Raw genomic sequence first — 11973 nt, 5'->3', positions numbered from 1 at the left:
GGGGCCCAGGTACCTTTACCTTGTGGGCACTTTGTCGTTCTGCAAAGTGGGGCAGAGCTCTCCATCTTCCCACAGGACACAAGCTAGCCCTTGAGACTCAGGTGGGCACAGGCCCAGTCCTGGCTCAAAGAGAAGCCTAGTGGGGGCAGGATGGTCCCTAGAGGAAGCTGCCTTGGGACCCTCTTCCCTGGGATACCGGGACCAAGGAGACCGTCCACTGGCTGAGGCAGAGCAGCATATCTTGGCTCCCTGCTGTGCCAGGGCACTGGGGTCACCATGTGTACACTGTTGCACACACTGGGCATCACACGTATGCACAGACTCACATGTGCATGGACATAGGGTGTGCATGTGCACATTCTCATGCATGCACACATGTGTACAGTCATGTACACACACACCCCTGCTCTGCAGCACCAGAGAAAAGTCAGGGTGCTGAGACTGGAAGCAGGGTCCACCCTGGCCTTTTTGGTTGGCCAGTGAGGCCAGGTCCAAGTGGGGGTGACCTGATGTAGTAGCAAGGGCACAACATGAGGTGGGACTTAGGACGGCTCCTAGAGGACAAGGCCACCCAGGGGCAGGGCTCTGAGATGTGACACAGGATACTTTGTGATCGCCTCTCTGACTCCCGGGGCCTCCCTGGACCTGAGTGTCCATGTGTCTGCCCCAGGCATAGCCTGCCATGCTCACTGGCCGGCACCCACAGCAGGTCCAACAGGAGCAACCACGTTAGTCTGCTGAGCCCTGGCTTGGGAAACTGGATATATTTGCAATTTTTAAGAAGCTTGGAGCCAGCATTCACAATGGGGATGTTCTTCCAGTGGAAACTATAACCTGAGCCCAGGATGTTCCCACTTACTCACACCACAAGATTCCGCTCCACCCTGAGGCCAGCGCCTGCTGCATCCCCCACACACCTGAAGCCCCCACAGCTTGTGGGCCCTGGGTATGGAGGCCAGGGTCACAGAGAAGTGTGGGAAGGGCAAAGCCAAGGGGCAGGAGGCGGGGTGCAGCTCCACCAGCCCACTCAGCACCCCACAAACAGTGGCATAAGCTGGGAGGGCAAAGGAGGTCCAGGCCCCAGATAGGGGCAAGACCCTATGCCCAGCAGGCTGGGCAAACCTGTGTCTACCCATGTTCCTGGGAGGATGGCTACCCCACCCCCAGCCCCAGTGCAGGCAGCAAACACCAGAGACTCAGCCTCAGCTGTACAGCCTCCCTCATGCTCACAGAGCATCTGGGAGGCCAAGGGCCCCACTGGACTTGGTGGGTGTTTGTGCAGCAGTCACATGAACCTTGGCACTGAGTAGGCTATTGGGGAGACTCCCTGGGTGGGCTCCCCACAGGTCTGTCTGCACAGCCCCCAGGCAGTCTCACCCTAGCCATGAGGCCCTTCCCCAACCTGAGCAACATTTGCTGCAGGAACTGCTCCAGAGGAGGCCTGGGCCCAGTTCATGGCAGCCAACAGGAGGGGCGGTGGGGAGGGGACCTGCTCACGCCCACCCCACACCAGGCCCCAGGCCCCTGCCCCTGCCTACCCTGCTGACAGCTTTTTGACCCAAGCCATGTCATCTGTCTACCTCAGACTATAGCTAGTTCCTTTCCAGGCCCTGCCAGAGCCCGGGGTGAGTGTTGCAGCCACAGTGGGTGCCTCCAACTCCAAGAGATCCTGCCACACGCTGCCCGTCTCCTCCTTGGGCAGGCCCCACACAGCACCACCCTGGGCACCAGCTGGCCCCTGGCCATGTGGCTGAACCTGAGCTTCAGGGAGCTTCTGGGTGGGCTTCAGGCCTGGCCATCCCAGAGGGTCCAGCACCCCAAAGGAGGTCTGAGGCCCAGGTGCTCCTGGCTGGTGACATGTCCACAGAGTGTCTGTGTCTCAGTGGGGACCTTACCTGTCTGGGTCAAAGCCAAGCAGGGGTCAGGACCCTGGAGCCAAGGAGCTGCAGGGATTGCCTTTCAGCCTATGCCTCCTCCCTGCTGCACCCTTGCTTGAGAGACCCCACCCAAGACCCCCTCTGAGAAGCCTTATGGGATATGGGCCCAGGGCACCCCCTGTGCCCACAGTACGTGTACACATACGAACATGCAAGCACACACATGCTCACAAGTGGGTTGCACATGCATGTATAAGCGGCACATGCACATGTAAGCACACACGCATGAACACACACATGCACACGGACACAGACACCCACACACCCATCCGTGGCAGAGATGGTAGGCTCCAGAGTGCTCTAGACCTGCCTGGGCCCTCTGCACTGGGGAGAAGGGATGCGGTGCTAGGGCTGGTGGCACCTGGTGAGGGATGCACAGAGATGGGTGGCCATCCTAGGTCCTGTGGGAGGGGATCCAGGGAGTGGTGAGGAGCTGAATCCTCCTGCCAAACACTGACCCACTCCCACTCACCTGAGCCAGGAATGACTACGGGGGCTTGTCCGGAGCCAAGGAGCCAGAGGACAGAGGAGGAAAGACAAGGAGTGGGGCAGATAGGGAGGGACATAGGGTGAAGTAGAATGGGGGTGAGGAGAGTGGGGTGGGAGATGGGGATACAATAAGGGTGGGTATGAATGAGGAAGGGGCAGTGGTGGGGAGTGAGTTGGGGTTAAGTCCAGGCCAGGCAGGTGGAACCTCACCCAGGCCACCTGGGGAGGAAGAAAGGTGGGTCCAGGACTGTCTCTGCCCCTGAAGGGTGGGGAGGCCTCCGTGGCATACCCTACCCAAGCCTGGGCCCTGACCTTCCAGACTCCAGACCATTTGGGAGCCTGATGGAACAGCCATGGAGGCTCTGCCTGTGCTGAGCTGCAGAGCAGAGGGGCAGACAGCCCCTGCTTCAGATGGAGCAGGGCCCCACAGCTCCTCTGCTGGGCTGGCCCTGGCAGCCAGGGCTGTTGAACAGCGGGGGTGGGGGTGCTGGCTGGCAGCCTCAGGTTTCCTCTTGGCCTGCAGGCCAGGCGGCCTCGGGAACAAAGGGTGTATTGTGTGGCATTCAGGGCACAGGCAGGCCCTAGGCCTGAGAGCTCCTGGCTGGTTGCTGCCCCCACAGGACACTATGGGCAATGTTTGTGCCTGGTCAAGTGCGGGTCCTCAGGCCAATGCCCATGGGCTCCTCAGACGGTCTGATCCATGGCTTCCAGGAGGCAATCTCCACATCCCAGGGGCACCAACAGAGGGTCGAGCCCTTAGCTACCACTTGCTATCCGTGGCTCCTGGCTCAAGGGTGTCCTGCTCAGGGTCCTCCCTGCTTGGGCCCCTCCAGGACTGCCTCACCCTCCACCACCCTCCCTGCTGTGTACCTGTGGCCAAGCCTCCTTGGCCCTGAGCATCCAGGGTACTCAGTGTGCAGTGTTGGACTTTAGGGGGCCAAGGGAGCTAATGGAGCCAGGTCTCAGCTCCCAGTGGAGCAGAGTGGCCACAATGCCACTGGCATAGCCACACCACATGGACCCCAGTATGAGCCCAATAGCTCTGGGGTGACTCAGGCATCAGCCTCCAGCAAAGGACAGCTGGAGGCCTTCACCTTGGGGTCCCCTCCCACCGGGCCAAGATCACAGCACAGCCCTCCTGCCACCGCCCCACAACCCCACACCCCCACCCACCCCCACTATTGGTTTGGCTGTGGCCTTCAGAGGGGCTTTATGGGCAGCTAGCACAGCCAATGCCAACTGTCTGGGAGGGTCTCCAGAAGCAGCAGTAGGGGATGGATTTTGGAAGAAAGAGAAAAAAAGAGGAAAAAGCTGTGAACGAGCAGCATTTGCCTATGAGCCTGGCACCACCCCAGCCATCCCACCCTTCCTGGTCTGGGCCAGGTTGAGGTCCTGGGTGGCTGTGTGCTCTGGGGCAGGTGTGGATACCCCTGCCCTGTCTGTGCCCTGAGCACAGGTGAAGACACGGAGGTCACAATGGCCAGGTGGCTGTTGGGGTCTTATGGGGGGTGGCAGCCCCAGGACTTGAGAGCCAGAGCCCAGTCAGGTACAGGCTACACCAGGTGACCACTGGCCATCAGAGTTGACCACTGCACTTGCTGCCTCCAGGTGCAGGGCCTACATGGTTATGGGGCCTCGTGGAGTTGGCAAGCTGTCCACTCCTCTGAGAGATTCATGGGGCCATGATCTGTGGCCACCCTGCCCCAACCTGCCAGGAGGGCATATAGTCTCCTCCAACACTGTCCTGCCCACAGCCAGGTGCCCCCCATTCTTGGAGGTCCCTAGTGCTGCAGGTTGGAGGGTCTCAGCTGAGGGCATCCCAGGTGAGTGGGAGCTGGAAGAGCCGGACTCAGTGGTGTCTAGAAATGAGCGTGGCTGATCAGCCCCACTGCCCACCCCCAGCCTGGTGCTGCAGACCCCAGACCCTGTGGGCCCCTCTCCCCAGCCTCCCTGCTACAGTCCATCTGACCCCCCACCAGAGTGGCTCTGCCATGGGGAATAGCTGGGACCCCATCTCTGCCCCCTCCATTCACTCTCTCTGCTCTGCTGACCTCGCTCCTCCCCAAGGGGAGCCCTGCCCCAGCCCCAGGTAGCCCCCTGGAGGCAGACGGGAACTGACAGTCAAGCTCCCCCTTCAGCTGTGAGGGCCCAGACCTACCCAACCCCACTCCCACCCCCTTGACTTGGGAAAAGCCTGGTGCCACCCCTTGGCCAGCTGTTGGCAACTGTCACCACCTGCCGGCCCTGGGCCAGATGCTGCCACTATCTCAGCAAGGGCTGGTGGGGCAAACAGCTGCCTTGAGGCTTGGGGCCCTCCCACAGTCTTTACCCGGGGCTATAGCAAACCCAGGTTGATACCTGGGGGGTGGGCGTCTTGCCCAGTCTGGCTGCAAAGTCCCTCCTGCAGCTCTCTTACCATACCCCAGCCACACTGAGGGCCACTCCCCTGCAGGGTCACATGCCTGGCATGACCAGGCATTACGGACAGCCTGCTTAGGGTGGCTGGTGAAGCTTAAGGATAGTGCCACCAGCAGGACTGGCCTTGGGAGCCAGACATCCCAGGAACCACATTGGGCCAGGCAAGGGGCTGCTGGAAAGGATGTAGCACTGGGTTAAGCCTGGGCCTGTCAGGCAGCCAGCTCCAGTGCCTGTCAACATGGTCATTCCCCGATTCCAGCAGTGCAGCGCTTTGGTGCCTGAGGGCTGGGGGCATGGCAGGACCTGCCTGTGGCTTGGAGCCCAGCTGTGGCCCAGAGTATCCCCAGAGCTGGTCTGTGGCATGTGGAGGGTGTCCAGCTCCAGGTGCTTCCCTGGGGCTGTGCCTCCAGGTGGGCCACACGGCCAGAGGCCAGACCTTGAGCTCAGCATCCCCTGTTTCCCTCTTGGGCTCCCCGCCATCCTAAGGGGGACTTCATCCAAGCCACTGCAGGGGCTCAAGGAATAGAGAAGCTAGTGATGACCAGCAAGGGCCCCTGGTCAGCACCCAAAACATTGCTTTCCTTAGACAGTCCTGTGTGGTGGATCCCAGCAGCCACTGGACATGGCCTTCCCTGCCCCTTCTGACACCTGCTTGCCTGGGAACCACCATCTGCTGGTCACACAGGAGGGATCTGGCTGGGCACAGCCCTCCTGGACACCTCACTGGCTCTTTGTGATGAGCAGCCATAGGCTTGTCCTCCCAACTTTGCTGGGCTTGACTGATCACTGTGGTTTTCTAGGACATCCGAAAAGCCCCTGGGAAGGGCTGCACCCCCGTCTCAGGAGACCCAAGCTCCACACATACCTTGCCCATGGGATCCTTGTCTGCCCAAGGCCCATGGACCCTGAACAGCCTGCTTCACCAGCGGCCCAGCCCCAGGCCCACCATAGCCCCTGCGGTAAACACTGCCTTAGCTAATCCCAGCCCATGTCCCATAGCCACGTCAGCTGTGCGGGGCATCCCTCCTGTGTCCCTGTTCTAAATCCTGGGTTTTCTCTGTTCCTGTCCTGAATGCCTGGCCCATCTCCTAGCCCTGGCCCAGCGCTCAGACCCTCAGGCCCCCAAGTTGGGGCCACCAACATCCCCTCATCTCTGCCTCACACTACCACCCCTTCCCTGGGGACCAGGCTCAGGCCTCCCCACGCTGTGACACCTGTGGCCGGTTGTGGACACCTCTTGAAAGTCAAGAGCGCTGGGGCGGGGGAGGGTCACCCTTGATGGGCCAGAACTTGGGCTGCTGGGCTTCACAGGGGAGTTCTCACCACCACCCAGCACCTGCCTACTTCACTTCTGTGCAGCACACTAGACCTGTGCCCCCAACCCTCCTGGCCTCCCACCTGTGCAGGGGATAGAAACATGGTTTCATCCTGGAAATAGTGCAGGATGGCCAGTGTACCCTATGTGGGGAAGGCCTGGGCCATAGGTGTCCACAAGGCACCAACTATGGCAAGGTCAGGCTGGAGACAGGAGTAGAGGAGATGTGGAGGAACCCAGGGCTTAGCTGGGCTAGGGCAGCAAGGAAGAAGGGTCTGGAAACTGGGAGAAGGAAGGGGAGCCCACCCACCCCACCCTCCTGGGAACCCTGAAGCCCTCCTGCCCCGGAGTCTCCCACCCTCTCCCACCCCCACTCCAGACTGAGGCCAGGCGTCAGCCTGGGCCCATCCTGTCTGGGAAACATCTGTTGGTCACCAGCTGCCAGAAGCTCCCACTCTGTCTGGCTTCTGCAGCCATCTAGTACTCAGGTTGTCCCAAGGTCAGGACAACACTGTGGGGCTTTCCTCAGACACAGGTGGGGAGGCTGGAGGAGGCATGTGGAGGGCCCAGGCTGGGGAGCTCTCCTAATGTGGCCCAGAAGCCCCTTGTCACCTACGCTGCCAGGCAGGGTGCCCTGTACACCAAAAGGCCCTGGGCTCCTCCTACAGCAACTTTGCAGCTCTGGGGACTCACACACTTCACAGCAGGGGTTCTGCCCAAGCCCACAAGACACCTCAAGAGGCTGGGAGCCCCAGCCCTCTGTAGGTCACTTGGCTTCCCCAATGGACGGGAACACTGTTGCTGGTCAGAGTGGCAGGGAGGTGACTCGGGTTGAATGCTGGGGACAGAGGTGACCTGAGTTCTCAGGGTCTATCCACTGAAGCCCCCAAAGAACTGAGGACACATGCTTAGGGTCAGGGGGCTTGCACAGCATGGGGAGGGGGTGCAGGCAGCAGGGTTCAGGTAGCACTCCAGACAGATGCCCAAGGTGGGTGGGACACGGCAGGGCCTGGGCCCCCATACCCAACACATCCTGGGACTCAGAGAAGTCCTCAGCTGGAAGCACTGGTGACAGTTCCCAGGTCTCAGCCCCTGTAGCCTCAGACTTGGTGAGGACCCCCCCCCCAAGACTACTCTGTACAGACGGGCATGCATGTGAGCATACACATGCATGCAGACACACACTATACCCCACAGACACTAAACTGGCAGAAATACCAATGTAGAGGGGAGGGAAGCACACTCTTATGTTTAACAAAATATATTAAATGTACGAGGCTGCATCTCAAACTCTACGTAAAATCACAGAGGTCTGGGGCCGCCACAGCAGTGGGGTGGTGGGTGCCTGGCCCCACAGGGTAGGCACATGCGGCATGGCTGTGAGGCCAGGCAGGTCCTGGCCCCAGGAGAGGCCCACATCCCAAGACCCAGCCCTGTATCATCATTATTAATATTATCTTAATTTCTTAAATATAAATACCAAGGCCCCTTCAATCTGGCAGTGGGAGACAGGTGGGGATGAGCAGGGAGCTGCCTGATGCCTGCTCCCAGCCTCTGGTCACCAGAGCAGGTGGCAAAAATAATGACCAAGGCCAGGCTGGGACACAGGTGGGCGGACGGGGGTGGGGGTTCCTTCATCAACTTGCCCATTGCCACATGCATGGTGCAAGTCACTGGCACGCAGCTTCCTGGAGGTGGCTCAGTCCAAGTGTGTATCCAGGCAATGCATGTGTGTGAATGTGTATGTGCATGTGTATCCTGGCAACACTGGTGTCTGGTCAACATGTGCAAGTGTCCAGGCAAAACGTCTGTACCACACATGCAGATGTGTCCAGACAACACATATGTGTCGGGCCCTACTTCATACAGGGCACCCCAGGGTGGGCCCCCTCCTTGTGCTCTGTCCCCACCCAAGCCCCCTCCTCTCAACCCAGCTGCCTGTCTGCCCTCAGCCTGCACTCCGGTGTCCATAGAGTGGCTGCTGTCTAGCACTGGTAGTGGATGTGCTGGTGCTGGTGGACTTTGCCTTCCACGTGTGAGTGCGTGTGTGTGTGCGTGTGGATGTCCATGTAGAGTTTGGGGTAGAGCTTGGGTCCAGTAACTGGGCCTGACCCCAGCAGGAGCTGGGGGGCGGCTGGGGGCCCAAGCTCTTCACACAACCCCATGCCAGGCCCAGGGCTGAGGGTAGCCGACACAGGCAGGTCCTTATCCCCGCCATGGTCACGGGTTGTCCCTGGTGGATGGTGCCCAGGCATGGGAGGGGCAGGTGCTGGGGTCCACGGCTTCTTCCTGGCCTGGCAGAGCTATAGGAGCACAGTGCCCAGGGTAAACACGGCACCAGCTGGGATGCCAATGACCACAGGCCATGGGAGGCTGGTGGTTGAGGAAGAGGGGGCCACTGGTGGTCCTGGTGGTTTGGGGTCTGCAAGAGAGACAGAGAAAAGGAAGTAGGGAGGACATCACCACAAGAATGGGGAGCGTCTACCTAAGATGGTCCACAGTGTATGTGGCAGTGACAGCACCCCTGGCTGCCCTGCCCTGGGGGTGGGGGATGGCCTGACCCACATGGCCCTGGGGGGACAACCACGCACCTGGCAGCACAGTGAGGAAGGCACTGCGGAAGCTGTAGCCCATGGTGTTGGCGCCCAGGCAGATGTACATGCCTGCATCATCCTGGCGGGCACGTGTGATGAGGAGCTTGTTGAGGTAGGAGCCATCGGGCCGCGACGACACGTCGCCTGTGGGCAGCTCCACGAACTTCTGGCCACCCACGTCGATGGTGGAGTTGTGGTGGCCCTCAGCACCATACTCCACCCGCTTCAACCACTGGATCACAGGCTTCACATCGCTGCGTACCTTGCACTGGAAGGACGTCGTCCCCCCAAAGTCCACTGTTGTGTTCACGGGGTGTGTGCCTGTAAGCACAGGCTTCGAGCGGGTCCTCTCTACACAGGGACACAGAGCTGTGGCATGGCTCCTGGGCCCCAGTCCCCAGCCCCACCAGGCCCCCAGCCCCCCACACTCACGGATCATGTCCACCTTATAGGTGGCATTGATGGCATCTGCCCTGTTCGACACTCGGCATGTGTACTTGCCGCTGTCCTCCGGCCGCAGGTTCTTCAGGCTCAGTGTCCACTTCTTCTTCCTGTGTTCACTGGCCTCTGGGCATGTCAAAGCCTGGCCATCCTTCATCCACATGATGTCAGGCCGTGGATGCCCACTGGCCACACACTTTAGCCACACAGAGCTGCCCACTGGCCGTGCGATCACACGGTGCCTCATCTTGGATGGCTGCGTGAAGCGGGGCCACGCTGTGGGGTGGGCAGCATCAGGGTCAGCAGACATAGGTCCAAGGGGCACTAGGAGGGATAGCTGCCACTCCCCCACCCCACAGATAGGTACCCTAAATGCATGCTCACCCCACTGGTGACTGGCTGGGTCCTCCTGGACGCCAGAGGAGCCCTCAGGCCCTAGACTCTCCTTGCCTGGGCTGACGTCATCTGCAGAGGCAGGGAGGACCCATTGGGAGGACAGGTGAGGGGTCCCAAGGAGTCCCCACCAGGCTGCAACACAGCCCTCCAAGCAAAAGACCAGGGCCACACGTCACAGAACCCAGGGCCAGCTGAACAGGTGATCCCACAGGCAGGGCTGTGACTGGAGGGCTGGCTGCCACCCCCCTCTGGCTCCAGGGGGTCTGCAAGACCGGGGGGCTGGCCCAGTGGCAGCTGCAGTAACCTTAGCCCACATCAAGGGGCCGAGGACTTAGCAAACAGACATGGCCCACATACCGCTTGGTCATCATCCCCTCTGAAAAGATGGAGGGAATGGCCACAGTGCTCCTATCACACACCCAGAGGAGGCCCTCGGGGCCCATGTTGGGCAGTGCTGGGGCAGGGCATGTGGAGGAATGTCCCCTCTGCCCACCCTGTGACAGCCGCCTCCTCAACCAAGCCTGAGACCAAGGCCCAGGCTGTCTCGAGCTACCAAGATGCAGCTGGGAGTATGGATTGGGCCCTTTCATCCCTGAAAGGGGCCAGCCTGGCTCCTGGGAGCCCCGCCCCAGGGAGTTGGATAGGGGCAGGCAGGCAAGCGCAAGCACTTGGTACCAACATGTGGAGGGTGTGTTGACGGGACACCTGTCCATTCCCCAATGCCCAGGCCCCAGGGGCAGAAGAGAACAGAAAGGCCATTCGTCCTGGCGGCCCCTCGGAACTTGGAAACCTGAGCCTCAAAGTCACAGCCGACACCAGAGTGCACCGTGCCAAGACCACAGCCCCGCCCCAGCTTCCAGTGGGACTCCTGCCCCAGAGGAAGGAAGCAACCTCAGGGACCCAGTCTGGGGTCAGTGACGTTGTCAGGCCATCCTGGGTCCTGTCCAGGTCCTGGTGGGCCCAGAAAGTGGGTGAATTGCTGCCTAAGGCTGTGTTGGCTCACCTGCCCCAGGTGTGGCCCCAGGGCACCCTGCCCCTGCCCAGGTGATCTCTGGTTGGAGCCCTGACTAACCCATCACAATGAGGGTGTAGTTAACACGGAGGCTGCCGAAGCCATTGGTGGCCTTGCACACGTAGATGCCAGCATCCTCGGACTCCACCTCCTTCACTTTCAGGCCCTGGGGCAGCACACGGAAGCGGCTCCAGCCACTGTGGATCGTACGGCCATCCTTGGTCCACATGGTCAGTGGTGGTGGGTCACCCTCCACAGGGCACTGCAGATGCGAGGTGCGGCCTAGCTGAGCCACTTGCCATGGGATCACCTTGTCTGCCATCCTTGGGGGGCCTGTGGGGTGACAGAGAGTTTGATCAGAGAGGACAGGATAATGGTAATCCAGATTAGCGGTGGGCATGTGAGGGATCCTGTTGGTATGGCACTAGGGGGCAGGGCTCTGCCTGGTACCAGCCCGGGATGGGAAGCAGAGGCCAAGCACAGGGCCCTCTTCCCAGATCATGGCAGCCATGTGCACCTGGCGCCCACCGAGCTCAGGGCCCGGCCCCAAACAGCAAGCCAGCGACTCCATATCCTGCACAACCCGGAGGCAGGCTTTCATCAGAGGAAGACAAGAGCCTGGCTCTCAGCAGGGTCAGACTCAATAATCCCTCAAAACTATGAATCAAGAACATGGGGCTACCTCATGTCATTCCCCAGCCACATGGGAAGGAACGACAGGGCAGAGGCCCAGGCCCCTGCGCTCTGGGACCCAGCACCACAGAGGAGAGCACCATGCTCCCCAGGCCACTCATGCCAATGCCCTGTGAGCCATGACTTACAGGCATCACCCAAGTTGCTGGAGCAGCTTGCCCCAACCAGGCAACCAGGTGTGCATACATGGGCATGCAACTGTCTGTGAAAGCACCATGTGCCCACTGCCCCTGTGCTGGGTCAGTCACAGAAACATCTGCCCAGGTGTGTCTGCCTAGCCCAGGAGCCATGCCCTCTCAGATGGCTTCACCTCCAGAGAGCACAGCCCCAAGCCCCTTGGGTCTGAGGGCACGAGTTTGGAGAAGGCAGAAGTTGGGAGGGGGGCCCAGGAGCTGGAACGTGGTTTGGCCCAAGGAGCTGGCCCTCCAGCCTGGTGGCCATGAGGAGGGACTCACAACAGAAAGGCCAAGGCTCTCCAAGGCTGCCTTCCCCCAGAACGTCACCAAGAAGCCAAGTCCAGGGCTGAGGCCTGTGTCCCACCAACCTCTGCCCTGCCTGGGGAACTCTGGGTTGTGAGCCCACCTGATAGCCTGGTCAAGTGGCTTCCCAGACACAAAGACCCTGCAGGCACGAGCAATGCAAGGGCCTAGGCCTGGGCAGTGCTCTTGCAGGAGATGC

At 60.6% G+C, this 11973-nt stretch overlaps 1 protein-coding gene across 1 annotated transcript; it reads right to left on the bottom strand.

Annotated features, from left to right (window-relative positions):
• Positions 1-8043: 8043 nt before the first annotated feature.
• Positions 8044-11002, bottom strand: LOC128584408 (fibroblast growth factor receptor-like 1). Its single transcript, XM_053589380.1, is given in 5 exon segments — positions 8044-8581; positions 8751-9104; positions 9186-9470; positions 9579-9659; positions 10663-11002. Coding segments are annotated over 5 exon segments (1497 nt in total). The 3' UTR covers positions 8044-8144.
• Positions 11003-11973: the final 971 nt, after the last annotated feature.

This window comes from Nycticebus coucang, chromosome 4 (assembly GCF_027406575.1).
Source record: "Nycticebus coucang isolate mNycCou1 chromosome 4, mNycCou1.pri, whole genome shotgun sequence".
NCBI lineage: Eukaryota > Metazoa > Chordata > Mammalia > Primates > Lorisidae > Nycticebus > Nycticebus coucang.
The sequence above is the reverse complement of the archived record's forward strand: the minus strand, read 5'-3'. Positions and strand labels throughout refer to the sequence as shown.